The 13,660-nt window shown below is 38.7% G+C and overlaps 1 protein-coding gene across 3 annotated transcripts in view; it reads left to right on the forward strand.

Moving 5' to 3' along the window:
* TSC22D1 (TSC22 domain family member 1) overlaps positions 1 to 13,660 on the forward strand; it is a 97,558-nt gene that overhangs the window by 48,574 nt on the left and 35,324 nt on the right. The window contains exon 3 of one of the 3 annotated variants that reach the window (XM_013948362.2): positions 2,843 to 2,900. The exons of the other annotated variants lie outside the window; for them this stretch is intronic. Within the exon in view, the coding sequence (XP_013803816.1) occupies positions 2,843 to 2,864 (22 nt within the window). The 3' untranslated portion in view covers positions 2,865 to 2,900. Of the gene's footprint in view, positions 1 to 2,842; positions 2,901 to 13,660 lie in introns of those variants that run through there. 3 annotated transcript variants of the gene reach the window in all.

Genomic DNA, 13,660 nt, shown 5'->3' on the forward strand with positions numbered 1-13,660 from the left:
GACCTAATTTGTGGTATGCTCTAATTTTGATATATCAAAAAGCCACAATGTGTCTCCAAATACATTAATTTTTACCTAGAATTAGGCTGACCGTAATGTACTACAAATGCTCTTTATACCTCCTCCCTCAGATCTAAAGCTCTGTTTAGTCTATGTAAGTCAGTATGTTTCAGAATGACTTTTTTCCTTTTTCACTCTGTGCCAAGGAGGCCTTGCTTATTGTGTGAGATCTATGGGTAATATTTCATTACAAATATTAAATCATTTTGTTTTATCTACTCCCCAATCAACTTGTCTTTTGTTCTTATCAACATTTGAAAACTGTTCTCTCAAAACTCTGGTCAAAGTGAATGGCAAAGACAGTCAGATAAGGATTTCATTAAGAGAAAAACTCTGCTAAGCTGGAGCTGGGAATCTAGATAGCATAGATGACAACAACATACAGTGGTTCCCCTTCAGGTTTGCTCGGGTCTTCTGTTCCTTTTTCAATAAGTAAATATTTTTGAGGAGAAGAAATTAAAATCAACCAGTACTACCTATCAAGTTTTTTTTTTTTAAACCATGACATAGAGAGCCATCTTTAGAGCCTGAGATTTTTATATTGCTCCCCCCCCCCCCAGGGTTTTTCATAAAGGAATAATTAGTATTTTTGAGTGTTGTGAGGCTTTGATATTAAAAGTAAAAAGTCTTTACTAAGTCCTCTCCCCATGTTGCATGGTTTCTGTCTGTTTAGCATACCGACCTTGTTTTTTGACTGGGTTTGTGGTACTCTTCTGGTTGTACTTCCCCCCTCCCCCTCCTGTAAATGCAGTAGGAAGATTTCTAGTTAAACATTTTAAATGTTTGTATGTATTTTACTCTGCTGTACTGGTAATGACAGCTTCAGCTTCGAGTTTGTGTTAGACTTCTAAAAATATTCATACAGGGAAAGGAACTGAATATATTTTTAGTGCTTTTTATAAAATTTCATGCTACTGTCTATTTATAGAAAAAAATCAGAATAGTATATTTTTAATCCATGAATATTATGCAAGTGTGTGTATATATAAAAACATGTATTAGAGTACCAAAGAGTCTACAGTTATAACACTATATTGTGTATTTTTTACGCTAAAGAAAAGTAGAGTTTTGGAGATGCTGCTGCTTATTGCATGAAATTTGTACTGATGGCAGGTGAAAGAAAAATAGTAGATAAAATTCTGCTGTCTTGAATTTACATAAAGAACCACTTCATAGCCCTAGATGCCCTTACTGTGTGTGGGTGTGTATATATATATATATATGTGTGTGTGTGTGTGTATATATAATTTTTTTAAATGAAAGCTGAAACCAAAAAAGCCCAGAAGCGAAGGCAACTAACGTGATTCCCTGCAGGAAGCAGACTCGGCTGACAGATTCTGTGAGGATTCCCCGCTGCAGTTAAACCTCTGAGAGTGAGTGAGGCAGTAGGGTTAAGGATATGGATGACTGTTTTTGAAGTAAGGCCATTCAGTGAAAGAGGATATTGTTTTCTACAGCTTCAAAAATCTTTCTTCTGTGTGTTATATTCTAAATTGCTCAGGAGATTAAAAACATAAAATTATATCAGTGCAAACTCCTGTATCCTATGAAAGCATGGTGGAGTGTTGGAGATCCCCCCCCCCGGTGGGTTTTCTAGATATTTAGCACTGATGCAGAATGTCACTTTTGTAAACACTTCAGCTTTGCCTGGGGGCTCAGAGCTTTAACCTCTTCCTTCTGGCTTTAAATTACATCAAAACCCATATATAATCCTTAAACAGGTAAGTGCTTTAGAATAACTTTTTACCTAGCCTTTCAAAAGTTGTTATATCCCATTTATCTAGTTTTTAATGATTTGGCACTAATGTTTAATTTAATAGCTTTGCCACCTCAAGGAGCCGTGCTCTGTCACTACAGCTATGGGGCTCCTTTGTCACTAGACGTGGCTGCGGGAAGAAGCTTTTTGTTTTTGCCATCTGCTACTCCTGCATGCTGCTTTTTTGACTTGGCGTGGATGCTCTTGCCCTGTAAGGGCAGTGGGGTTTAAATGCCGAGCACAGACTGATTAACAAGGCATTAAGTCACTTAATTCTTTCATTTTTAAATAAAGTATTAACATGGTTTTGGTAGTCACTGATTTGCATTTTAAGCAAAAGAGATGGCTTGTGTAAGCCCTATGGATTGTTAACCCCCTTTGTGGTGTTTGGTGTCTTTCAGTGCCATATCTATTTTAAATTGTGAATTTTTTTTTTTCTTTTTTTTAAACAAAATACAAACACAACTCTCCCAAAAAGCTGTGGAATCTGCTTGCTCATGGTAACTGTTGCAGTGCTGTGAAGCAGATATTTTACTAACTGGTTTAAAGACAAAACTCGGTGTCATGAGTGACTAAGCAAAAGTGCGCAAGCTTGGTTCAAAACAAGAATTTGCGAATTTTTCTTTTACGTAAGGGACTTCTTTGGTTATGTAACAACACAAGGTTTATTTACCGAGAGGTGACTTTGCCACTCTGGTCACTTAGCACCTGAGTGGGCTAGCCCACTGCATCTTGGAGTGAAGTCGACTAAGACTTGAAGATGGTGGAATTATGGCCTTTAGGAAAGGTAGTGAAGTAAATAACATGAGCCACAACTTAATATTTTGGAAGTTTTTAAAGTTCTGATATGATGGACTTGATTATTTGTCAGTCACAACCCTGGTTGTATATAAGACCAAAGATCCCCAGTAAACAGCCCTTCTTCCCCCCCTCCTCCCCCAAACCAAGAGATTTATTTAAACTTGTTGACTTTAAAAGTGGATTTGAATGCCAAAATGACTCTCTTGCTCCTTTATGTCATTACAGTTTGATGTTGTTACAGAATTGATGTTACAGGAACATCAGTTCAGGATTTCTGTTTGAGGAGATGCTTTTGAGTCCTGAAGCCATCTATAAAAAGACTTTCGTATGGAGACCTTTCGTTCAGCTAGGAACTCAAGAGGATTCATTAATACCATTTTAATTTCCTGTGCATGGGGAGGGCATAAGAACAGTTAAACCTCTAATTCTTGGTATAGCATTAACAGAGGGCCCATTGCTGCAATAGAGCCACTGTTTGAGACGTGGCTGCTGAATTTTCGTAGGCAAATTGTGGTCCTTATGGATTAGCAGGCACCATCTAGTACTGTTACCAGCTTGTGGTATCTTATCTTTTAGGAATCTTTGTCTTAAGATTTGTGCTCTGTGAGCTGATGTGCCCTTGAAGGGCTTATCGAGACTTCTGGTAGACTTGGTTGCCTGTTATATTTGTCCTGTAAACTAGAGTACCTTCTGAACTCTGAGCGGGTTTATTTGCCGTTGCTGCTGTTAGCAGGATGACAGCGGGTAGGGCAGCAGCTCTTTGACCTGCCCCATGTTTTCCCCAGTGCTGTGTTAAGCAGCCTTCCCGCCCATGCCATTGCGGGGAGCTGTCTTGGTCTCTCCTCAAGTGGAGGTCCTTGGGCTCTCCTCTCTTCCTGGGGCATATTAGAGATTTTGATTTATAAAAGAGTATTACTTTGTTACAGAGTGCCAGAAGGGCAGTGCAGTTTGTGGCCTGTGTAGGGAGAAGAGGGACTGAGGCTTCATGGAGAGAATATTCCTGAGGACTCTTCATGATTGCACAGGACTTGATACAGCAAACACAAGTACTCCAGGTTTATCTCCCCCCGCGCCTGTATCTCTGGTGTGAAAGGCCATTATTCATGTTCCTGGAGGCCAAAATAAGATAGAAAAGTTTATTGCTTGCAGATGGTGCTTAGTGTGCAGAAATACTTGCTTTCTGCTTGTGCAGATCCATTAGTTTGGGAGCATCTCATACTGGAAAAATTGTAACTTTTTAATTGCACTAACAAAAGCTGGGGCTGGAGTTTTTGTTCTTTCTTATTCCTTTTTCTGGAACTTATTTTGATGCTATATAGACTGAGTAAAAATTCTTAGTGAATTAATTCTTTCAATAAAGACACCAAAATTTACTTAGGTGTGCTTGTTGATGTCACTGGCTTTTAAAATAGGACTGAAAGTGTGAATAAGAAGTGGTCTTTGAGTCACAAAGCCTTTGTTTTCCTTCCATCATACATAGACTTTGGACTGAGTACTGTACTTGTGATTTTATGTGGAAGGAGAATCTGCATTCAGATGAATTAAAAGAATGTTGATGCAAGTATGTCAGATACTTAGTTGCATTAAATTACTCAGTTTCCCTGCAACCTGAGTGGTGAAACCATAACACTTTGACTTAAGGTCACATTTCTCTGATGAACAGTGCTGAAGATAATGACATTCTTTTAATTATTTCTGTAATATTTCATTCTGAGAATTTTAGGCCAAGTATAACTGTTCTGTAAATCTAAAGATACCTATTTGACAGTTTTCTTGCCTTCATGTTGCTACAATTACTGTGATACTCAAGTTCTAACATAGTGGGATGTGCCAGGACTTGACAAGTTGGACCCAATTTAACCTTCTTTGGCAATGGAATTAAACCAGTAGAGATTTGACATGATTACATTCTAATACTGAAAGTGTCCTGTACATCAGTACATGTAGCTCTACATTGATACTGATGTGCACTTTTTTCCTTTCTCCTTTCTTTCTTATTGGGTTATTGAAAAATAACATGGGTTTATGATAATGATGATTTCAAAAGCTATGGCTCTGTTGATCTGTGCCAGCATATATAAATCATTTCAAATGGTCTTTCTGTGTTCTGTCTTGCGCCTGTTTCCCCCACTCATGTTGGAAAAGTTCAGAGCCGTAGCCTTCATAATACATTACATGTGTACTTAGGAAAATACAGAGTTGATGTGTAGGTGCTTTGTAAATAGAGATTTCGATCCTGTTTGGGGACTTCAGATACTGTGGTGGTATAAATATTAAATACATACTGTTACATAAGACTCTCTAAAATTTGAAGGAGCAGTTATTTATTTCTTCTAATAGAAGCAAGTTATTTCTTCTACTAGAGTCTTCTACTGTTATTATGATATTACATGTTAAGTAGACTTACTGTTTTTAAGACTGGAGAAGTAGGGATTTGTGTGCTTTCTCCTCAGCCCTTTTCTTCCTCTGTTTAGTACTAATTATTGCTTTTAGTTTTGTGTTTTTAAATTTCTTTTCGCAAGCTTTTTGCTTGCCTTTTAAAGGGGTAATGATGCTTCTGTTTTGGGTACCCACTTCCACTTGGTGGGTATGACATCCCTCTTGTCACTTCTTCCCTATATCCAACTGTTGTGATGTTAACTTTATAAATAAATTAGAACTTCCTTTCTCATATTCAATGCAGAAAAGATAGTCTCTGTCCTAGAAACTTTACAGAAGCAATGCTAACAAGTCAATGTCTGCACAAAAGTGGCTTAAATATGCTGTATATAACTTCCTCTTGTGCATGATTTTTTACTGCGCTTATGTCCATGTTGAGCTGCAGGGTGCTAAGAGTGATGCAACACTTCCTATGATAATAGTATAGATGGAAAACCAATAATGATGAGGGAAAGATCAAACCAAAAATAAGGCAGTGTGTTGTGTTGGGAATGTCTGGTATAAACTAAGCATATGGTTGTGTGGGTGGCCATAGACTTTCTGAAGCTCCATGCTTAGAAAACCTGCCTAACTAATATTTGGGTTAATCTCTAGTGAGTAGAGCACTCAGTTCCAGACGGTTGGTAATGAGAAATTTTTGTAGTCTCATTCACCGCTCAGGATGCATATCATTCATCTGTCTGTTTCATATATCTCTCATGGAGTAATTTTAAAATTTCTTACTGTTTTGACCTGACTTAACAGTAATACGTGAGCTGCTCCTGCTGCTCTTCAGCCAGCATATCAATGCTCACACCATTTATCAGAGATGATACTTTTGCACAGAAGAATGGAGCATTTAAAAGGCTGTGCTGGCTCTTCCTGTGTATTGACCTTACCATAGCTGTGACTGACAGGGTTTCAGAGATAAGAGCACAGCTTTTATGTCAGATATTGTCAGAGTTGGATTTGGACTAAAATCCAGCCATTAAGAGCTTGCTCCCTGTAAAAACCCTATAAGACCCTGGTGTGCTTGCCTTTGGTGGGACTGGCTGGCCACGCTTCTTCATTCAGCATGGCTGGTCAAACTCGCTTCTCTCTGAATATAAATTATTATAGTATTTGTTGACCAAGGGAATATATCTTTTAACATCAATGAAACTTGAGGAGGGGGGTGTTATGGTTCCATAATAGCTGTCTTGCCAGATTGTAAATTGTCTTTGGGATCAAATAATTTGGAAACACTGGGGTTTTAATTTCAAGAAAACAAACAAAATAATCCCTCTGCTATTCAGAAATAAAAATTTGGAAAGGAAGAGGGATCTGAAAGAACTGTCACCCCACGTGCTAGCAAAGATGCACAGACTGAGGGTGACCGGAGAAGACGGTGTGTGGGAGGCAAGGGAAGAGAGTAGCTTTTCAGTTCTAAGACAGGGAATGCTGCCCGCATTCCTCCCTGTCTGTTCCTCTTCCATTTTCTGGATGACTTTTTTTTTTTTTTTTTTTTGCTTTTGTGCATGAAGACATTTGCATCTTTGCAGCTGCTATAACAGCTAGTAAGGAAGGCCGAGTCCCCTCACCTTCTAGACATAAAGCACCACTTTGCAAATTCCAAATAATGTTTTTGGTTTAGTTTTCTTTGCCTTGCAAAGTTACTATGTGATTAAAACTTCAGCTTGCTTGTCATCTCCCACACAACCCAAACATTCTGCGCTTTTTAATCTCTTCACGGTGTCAACCCTTTAAATGTAAAGGGTGAACAAGAGTATTTTTTAACTTCTGCTAAATCATCTGATGACAAAAATCAAAGTTTAATATTAATTACACTGTGTAATTCTCTGGTGTGAATCATGTATTAAAGCAGTTCAAAATCATGTGTTTGCTGACAGACACAGCACTATGCAAATACTGTATGGCAGATAGTTCAGTTGCTTAGCAATAACGTTAACAGTCTTGATTGCTTATAAAACAAATATAATATGATATGCTCAACAAGGTATGTGGTGCTTTTTGTATTACTTAAGTGTCCCGATAACTATTGAAAAGTGTTTAGTAGAATTAGACATGAGCAAGCACCTGACACTTAAGAGCAGCAACTTGAGTAAGTAAATCTGATAAAAGATGTGCTTTTGTTCTCTGTTTATTAATTTTTATTATTAAATCTAAAGCCCCACAATGCAGGACATGTGTGTCCATGGTGGTTTTCCAAAGCATTTGCTTTGAATCGTGAAGTGTTATTTTCATGGTTTTGATAAATACTCTTGGAATGGCTTTGGATGCTCAGTCTGAAAATGTTAAAGGTGTGGGTTATGTGATTAAAAGACCCCCTCCCCACACACGCGCGAAGGAGCCCAGAGGCACAGTGGCAGGCGGGGGAACCCCACTAACCTCATCAGAGACATAAGCCCCGGCCTGGGAGAGCATCAGCCCCGTGGACTGGGGGGACGCCTGCCTGATGGCTGAACAGGACGGTGCTCCAGCTCGCCTTACAGACCGAGAGCTGTTACTGCCTACAGGCATGGGACTTGCTGCATCATCTCATTTAAACTCCGTTTCTAACTGGTTTCCAGCGTGAGGGGTGCTCTTGTGCGTAGATGAGTGTGTGTGAAGGTTGAAGTGCCAGCAGCTGGTATCAGACCGTGGGCCACAGGGGCCGTGTGTCTGGGGTGCCAGCAACGGGAGCGAGTGAGGGTGTGTGTGGCAGCTGTGATGGCTAGCGAATATCAAGCTGGACTAGCTGGCAGGTAGGGTCAGGGGCCAGGGAACCATGTGTCTTAAGCGGCTGTAAGTCTGGGCTGAATTTGTGTGTGTCTAAGGCAGCTGCAGGAGTGGGCTACTGGAGAGGACAGGAGGTCCAGGCTGCCTCCTGGGGAGGCTGGGAGGTCCGGGGTCAACGGACACCCGCGTGCATGAAGTAATGGTAGATGAGGGCTGCAAGGGCCAGTTGTGGGGCAGCCTGGGTGTCTAAGGCCAGATACTGGTGGGATGCCCAGCGCATGTGTCTGCATGTGCTGGTGTGTGCAAGGGGCTCTGAGCACCAGCAGCTGGAGAGGGGCCCTGGGGGCTTGTGCATCACCTGGGGGCCAGCGGCTGGGGAGAGCCAGGATCCAGGTGCAGCTGTTGGGGTGACAGTGCCTAAGCCCAGCTGCTGGAGGGATCCACACTGTGTGTGTGTGTGTATATTTTATATATGTGTGTGTATGTATATGTTTCCCACTAATGGACTTTCATCCTGATAAGCCAGAGAGGGGGAAAGGATGAGGCCACTGGTGCTGTCTGTATTTGTGTGAGTGTTGTGTGTATGTGTCAGTCTGTGTGGCCGGCTGTGTATATCTCTATGTATGTATTGTATACATGTGTTTGTGTGTGTGCCTATAGGGAACACACAGTCAGCCTTGCTACTGGTTGGACCTGGGGGGCTGAAGCTGCAGCACCTCACCTCTGTTGGGCTGCTGGATTTGGCAGCCCCTAGCAAAGGCACCTGAGGCTGAGAAGAGGCGCTGAGGCTTTGTGAAAGCACGCTCCTTCTTGCAAAATCTCAAATTGGACATCTGAGATCATCTGCTTCAGAAGATACTGATTCTGGTTTTCAAATATACTATGATAATGAAAAGCACAAAGAGAATAAGAAACTTAATAGTGTGATTTAAAATGTTATGTAAATAGAATAATGGAAAATTATTTTAATGTAAAGAATTACAGATGCTGTGGCTCGCCTTGTAGGAAGTCAGAAGTCTGAAATGACACCTTTAATAACTTGCTTTGAACATACTTAATTTGGAAGAAAGTTTGTTTTAAAGTAAAATTTTAAATGGGCATCCTGTGTTCAACAGCGTCATTTATTCCCCTGCTAGACTAAGTGTATTAATGAAATCTTTTTGGCAGCGTATTGTTGTTTGTTTATTATTGTTAAACTTAGGTTTTTAAAGTATTTGAGCAAAATTCAGGGTCTCAATCCTGACCTTGAAGCCTGCCCTCCCCACAGTCCCCAAGAAAAAACTAAATCTAAAAAAGAACAGCATATAACTAAGTGCTTTCATTTCCTGGGATAGCCCTCTCTTTTGCTTTAGTAAGCAGAGGTGGTAAAGCCTATTCAACCTGTAGTATCACCTTAATGACGTAAAATCTTAATCTGAACAAAAGCTGTCATTCATAAAACCTTCCAGATGTTTATTCTTTAGTAATATCGTGTTTAATTTTATGCAAGTTGACATCTTTTTTTAGAAATACTTTGCTTGGTGAATACTGTCAGCCACTTATTTGGCTGGAGGAAATAACCACCAGACAAAAAAGCGTGGAAGGTGGAAAGCTGCTCAGAGTAAGTGCACGAATAAATGCTTGATGTTGTTGTGCTGTGTCCTCAGATATTTTGCTGCAAGGCTGCTTCAAAATGTCGTGAGCGCTGTGTGATTAGGTTGCTATTGTATTCAGCCATATTTTTGTACCCAGTACAGATACACCTATAGCATCTTTATTATTTTTATTTATTTATTTTTTAAATATGGTTAAGTCTCTGGAGAAGCCCAAGTTGAATGCTCAAGCATTATTTTAAGATCTGACCTATTTTAAAGCAACTGATGTAAGGGGAAAATGGGGAAGACTCAGTTTGCTTCATGCCTATGTGCTGCTGAAAAACCTGAGTGACTCTTGCCATCTGGGAAATGGTGTGCAGCCTGGTAGCTAAAGACTGATGTAACACACGAGAAAAGAGAGTTAAAGGTCTCTGTTATCTTAACGTGCACTGTGGAATAAGTAACTCAGTGAGATATGTAAAAGTGGAGTCTGAATCTGGAAAGAACTGGGTTCAGTTAAAATCTGCTGGATGGAAAGGTGTTTTCTGGCTGCCTTGTGAAGATGGAAAGGTGATTGCTAAATTTAAGACAAATATAGATTTAGAGAGATTGAATTTTGGAAACTAAAACAGAAAAGTGCCCCATCTTTAATAAAGAAAAAGAAAACATATATTAATTTCAGCAGAGGAGCCTTTTGGAAAGAATGTGTTATGCAAACCATGTTTCCAAGGAGTCTGTAGACAAAACAAAAACCTTAAAGCTCCAAGATGCAAAATGGCTCTTGTTCTAGTGTGGTTATTGGGGAGTATGTGTGTGTGTGTGTGTGTGTATATATATATGTATGTATGTATAGATAGTCAACAAAGTAGCCTAGATGATTATATGAATCTTTGGTGAAAAATCTCTTTTTGTGGTTACATAGGAGGTTTGGCTTTTTCAGCCATGTGTGACACTATTGTAAATAAGATGATTTGGTGGTGCAGGTAACTTGTAAACTTCTATATCTGCCCTTCTGAATATGGGTCAGGTCTTTGAGAGCCCTGGGAAGGTCTCAGTTCTAGACAATAATGAACTGGCAAAATAATTCTGATACCTTATTTCGTTTGCCGTGGTTCTGCCTGGGTATATGTCCTTTCAGTTTTTGTTCTGTGCGTACTTTGGATACATGGCATCTTCTTTTTATGTTGTTTCCTGGCTTGCTTGGCAGGTGACTTGCTGAGATGACTCTTGCTCATCTCCAGCCATTGAACGCTGTGGCTCCATGACAGGATTAAATCTATGGTTCAGAAGTCATTAGCTTCATCCTCTTTGACCACTAAGTACTGAAATAAATGGTTTCCATTTTATGTTCTGCAAGCTTCTGCAAGATGTAACTTGACTTGTAAAGCATGTTAGTATTTAATCATGATGATAAAAAAGTAGATCCCTCACCTGAATATTTAGATAAGGACTTTTTTGTTTATGTAGTGTCTGCTTAATGATTGCTCACTTTAAAATGCAAAACATTGGAGTATGGGAACTATTGTCTGCAATGATTCTGTATTCAGTTTCATGATAATATTTTCCCTTTTACTTGCTAACATACATACATGCCTATTCCTGCCTTTACTGATCTTCATAAAAGCTACCAGTTCTTTCCTATTCATGCTTGCCAAAAAGTCTTAAGCTAAATTAATTGATGAAAATGTCTCTATTCTACTGATGCTGAGTCAGAAGTGTTTATTTAAAGATGATGAATTTAGTAATCATCAAACCTTGTTTAAATCACCATGAATGCTAATTACAGATAGCCTAACCTATATTTCTGAAATATAATGACCTAAAATACATAATGACCTAAAGCCCAAATCCTTCCCTCTTAAGTTAATGAACACATTGATTTCATTTGGAAATGGTTAACACTATAATTCACAAAAGACAAAAGCTGTAATTATCTAGAGGAAAGCATGAAGCTTGTGTATCATGAGATGGGGAAGAGAAGCTGAATGAGATTCTTGCTCTTTTCTATACTGTTTAGGATAAAAATCAGTGAGATCCTTTATGCTATAAATAAGGCTTTAACTATTTAGTGTTAGTGATGCTTTCCTGTCTTTTGGTGTATATTGAATTTTTTTCTAGCTCTGCCTTTTCAACTTTGCTAATTTTTATTTTCTGAATTCCTGTATTTTCTGTTGACATTTTTATTAACTAATGTTTGAGGATCATAGTTATAGTGTTGATTATAACAAGTGTATTTGAGAGTCAGTGAGTAATTAAGACAGTGAAACAATCTGAGGAAGAAAAACAATTCTTGCATCTAACTTAATTAATTCAACATTTTATTTCAAGTAATTGAAGTAACTATAGTGGTATTATCTATCACTAACTAGTATAGTTTTCCATTGAAAGCTAATTCTCAGAGATGAAAATATTTTAGAGAAGAAAAAAGAATCTTCAGTTTGAGTGTCAAGAGGCAGTTGTTATGGTAGAACTTGCCTCTGAAATTTTCATCGTTTAATTTTTATGTTACATGTGATAAGGATACTCAGGCACAGCAGTCTGGATATATCCCTCGGTAATCTGGAAGTTCCATTTTCTTAATGATTGTGAAATGTAACACCAAGGTAATGTTCTCGCATCTTGATGTGAAGCAGCAAACTCCTTCGCCATTTCATAAATCACTTTTTAGTTTAAAAAATGATGTTTGTTTTTTCTTAAAACTAATGGAAACTTGAGTACTTACTGGTAAGAATCTACTTTAAAAAAAAAGGGAAGAAATTAAAAGAATTTTGAATGTATTTGATTACCTTATAAGTGAAGAATCTATCCAACTAAATGTGCATGAAATGCTTTGTCACTGAGGCCTAGATCATCTCTTCTAGAAAGAGTTTTAATTAAACACAATTGAAAAATGACTTTGATTCAGAACAGCTTTTTAATATGGAAACATCTAACCTGAATGGATCCTTACGTATTAGGCTAACTGATAATAAATAAAATTAATGCAGAGCAGGTAGGTATAATTATTCCTATTTAAATTATTGTTAATGTGTCTGTATTCAGGGTGTCTATGAATGTTCTTTAGATCAAGTTTTAAATAAATCTGATGGTCTCTATTAGTATAAACAAGGCCTTAAGTATACTTCATTTTTGAAAGCAGAATGTAAAATAAGATGCATGTTTCACTATGAACAAAATGGATATTTTATGGGCCGAGAGAATTTACTGCTGCTATGACTTTAGATTATTTTCCAGTAGTTATGTGATTAAGATGGCACATGAGATCAAATAATGTTAAATCTGTGCAAACTGGTGTTTCTCACAAATGCTCTGGGATGTTCTGTACCACCAGCAAAGGGAGAGTCCGGGTACCGGGCTCTGCTGCTGAAAGGCAGGCGTATGCCGCCACCATGGACCATAGGTCATGTGCATCACTACTCCCTCTGCCTTCCCTACCAAGCCCTCCAAATTTAGTTCTAAATATAGATGCAGATAAAGGTATTGCTGTTTTATTATGTTTCTAGCTCCTGAGAGCCATGGGAAAGAAACTATTCAGAATAGTCACTTCCCTGACAAGGGTAGATTTGTTATCAAAGCTTTTCTTTAAAACCTTCCCAAGATCTAAGGATTAAATATACCTAAATTTTCTGATATCAGGTCTGAACCTTCTCATTTGATCTTTGGGGAGGGGGGAGGATTTTTATCTTGATGATGGAAAAAATCCAGCTTCCAGCACCTGTCTAATTCACTTCAGTGAGTTCCTGTTGTGTCAAATCACCTATGGTGTGGGTGCCCCCTTCCCCCCCGGTGCCAATGACCTGAGTCTCTCAAAACTTTGTGACAGCAGGGTATTGCCACCTCATTAAACTTTTGCATGAGGTTGGAGCCTGGACAGTCTGTCTGAGAGCGAATGAGTCGGAGCATCAGAAGACTGTTTTGTGCCTGTGTAGAGTCCCAGTTCATAACTGCCAAGTTTAGGCAACTGCTTATCTTTGGGCTATTCTTAACTTCAGCAAGTATCTATTGCAAATATTTCTAGTATATCTCTAACCTTCCTGTTAGAGTTCAGTCCGGAGTACAATTTCTGGCATAAAAAAGATGAAAGTTCCGGCATAACTTTGTCCTATAACTTGATGGTCACAGTAGAAACTTTGGTCTTCTCTGATGTGTAGAAACTACAGAATTCAGTTAAGTATGTGATTACTATTGGCTGTATTGTGCGGTCAAGAGTTTAGGATTCAAAAAGTACCTGACTCATAGATTACAAAAATACTCAGAATGGTCGTTGCTTAACACAGACGTTTTGAGAATGTTAAACGTGGTGCTACAGGGTTAAGACATGTCTTCAGCTCAT

The sequence above is a fragment of the Apteryx mantelli genome, chromosome 1 (genome assembly GCF_036417845.1).
Source record: "Apteryx mantelli isolate bAptMan1 chromosome 1, bAptMan1.hap1, whole genome shotgun sequence".
Lineage (NCBI taxonomy): Eukaryota > Metazoa > Chordata > Aves > Apterygiformes > Apterygidae > Apteryx > Apteryx mantelli.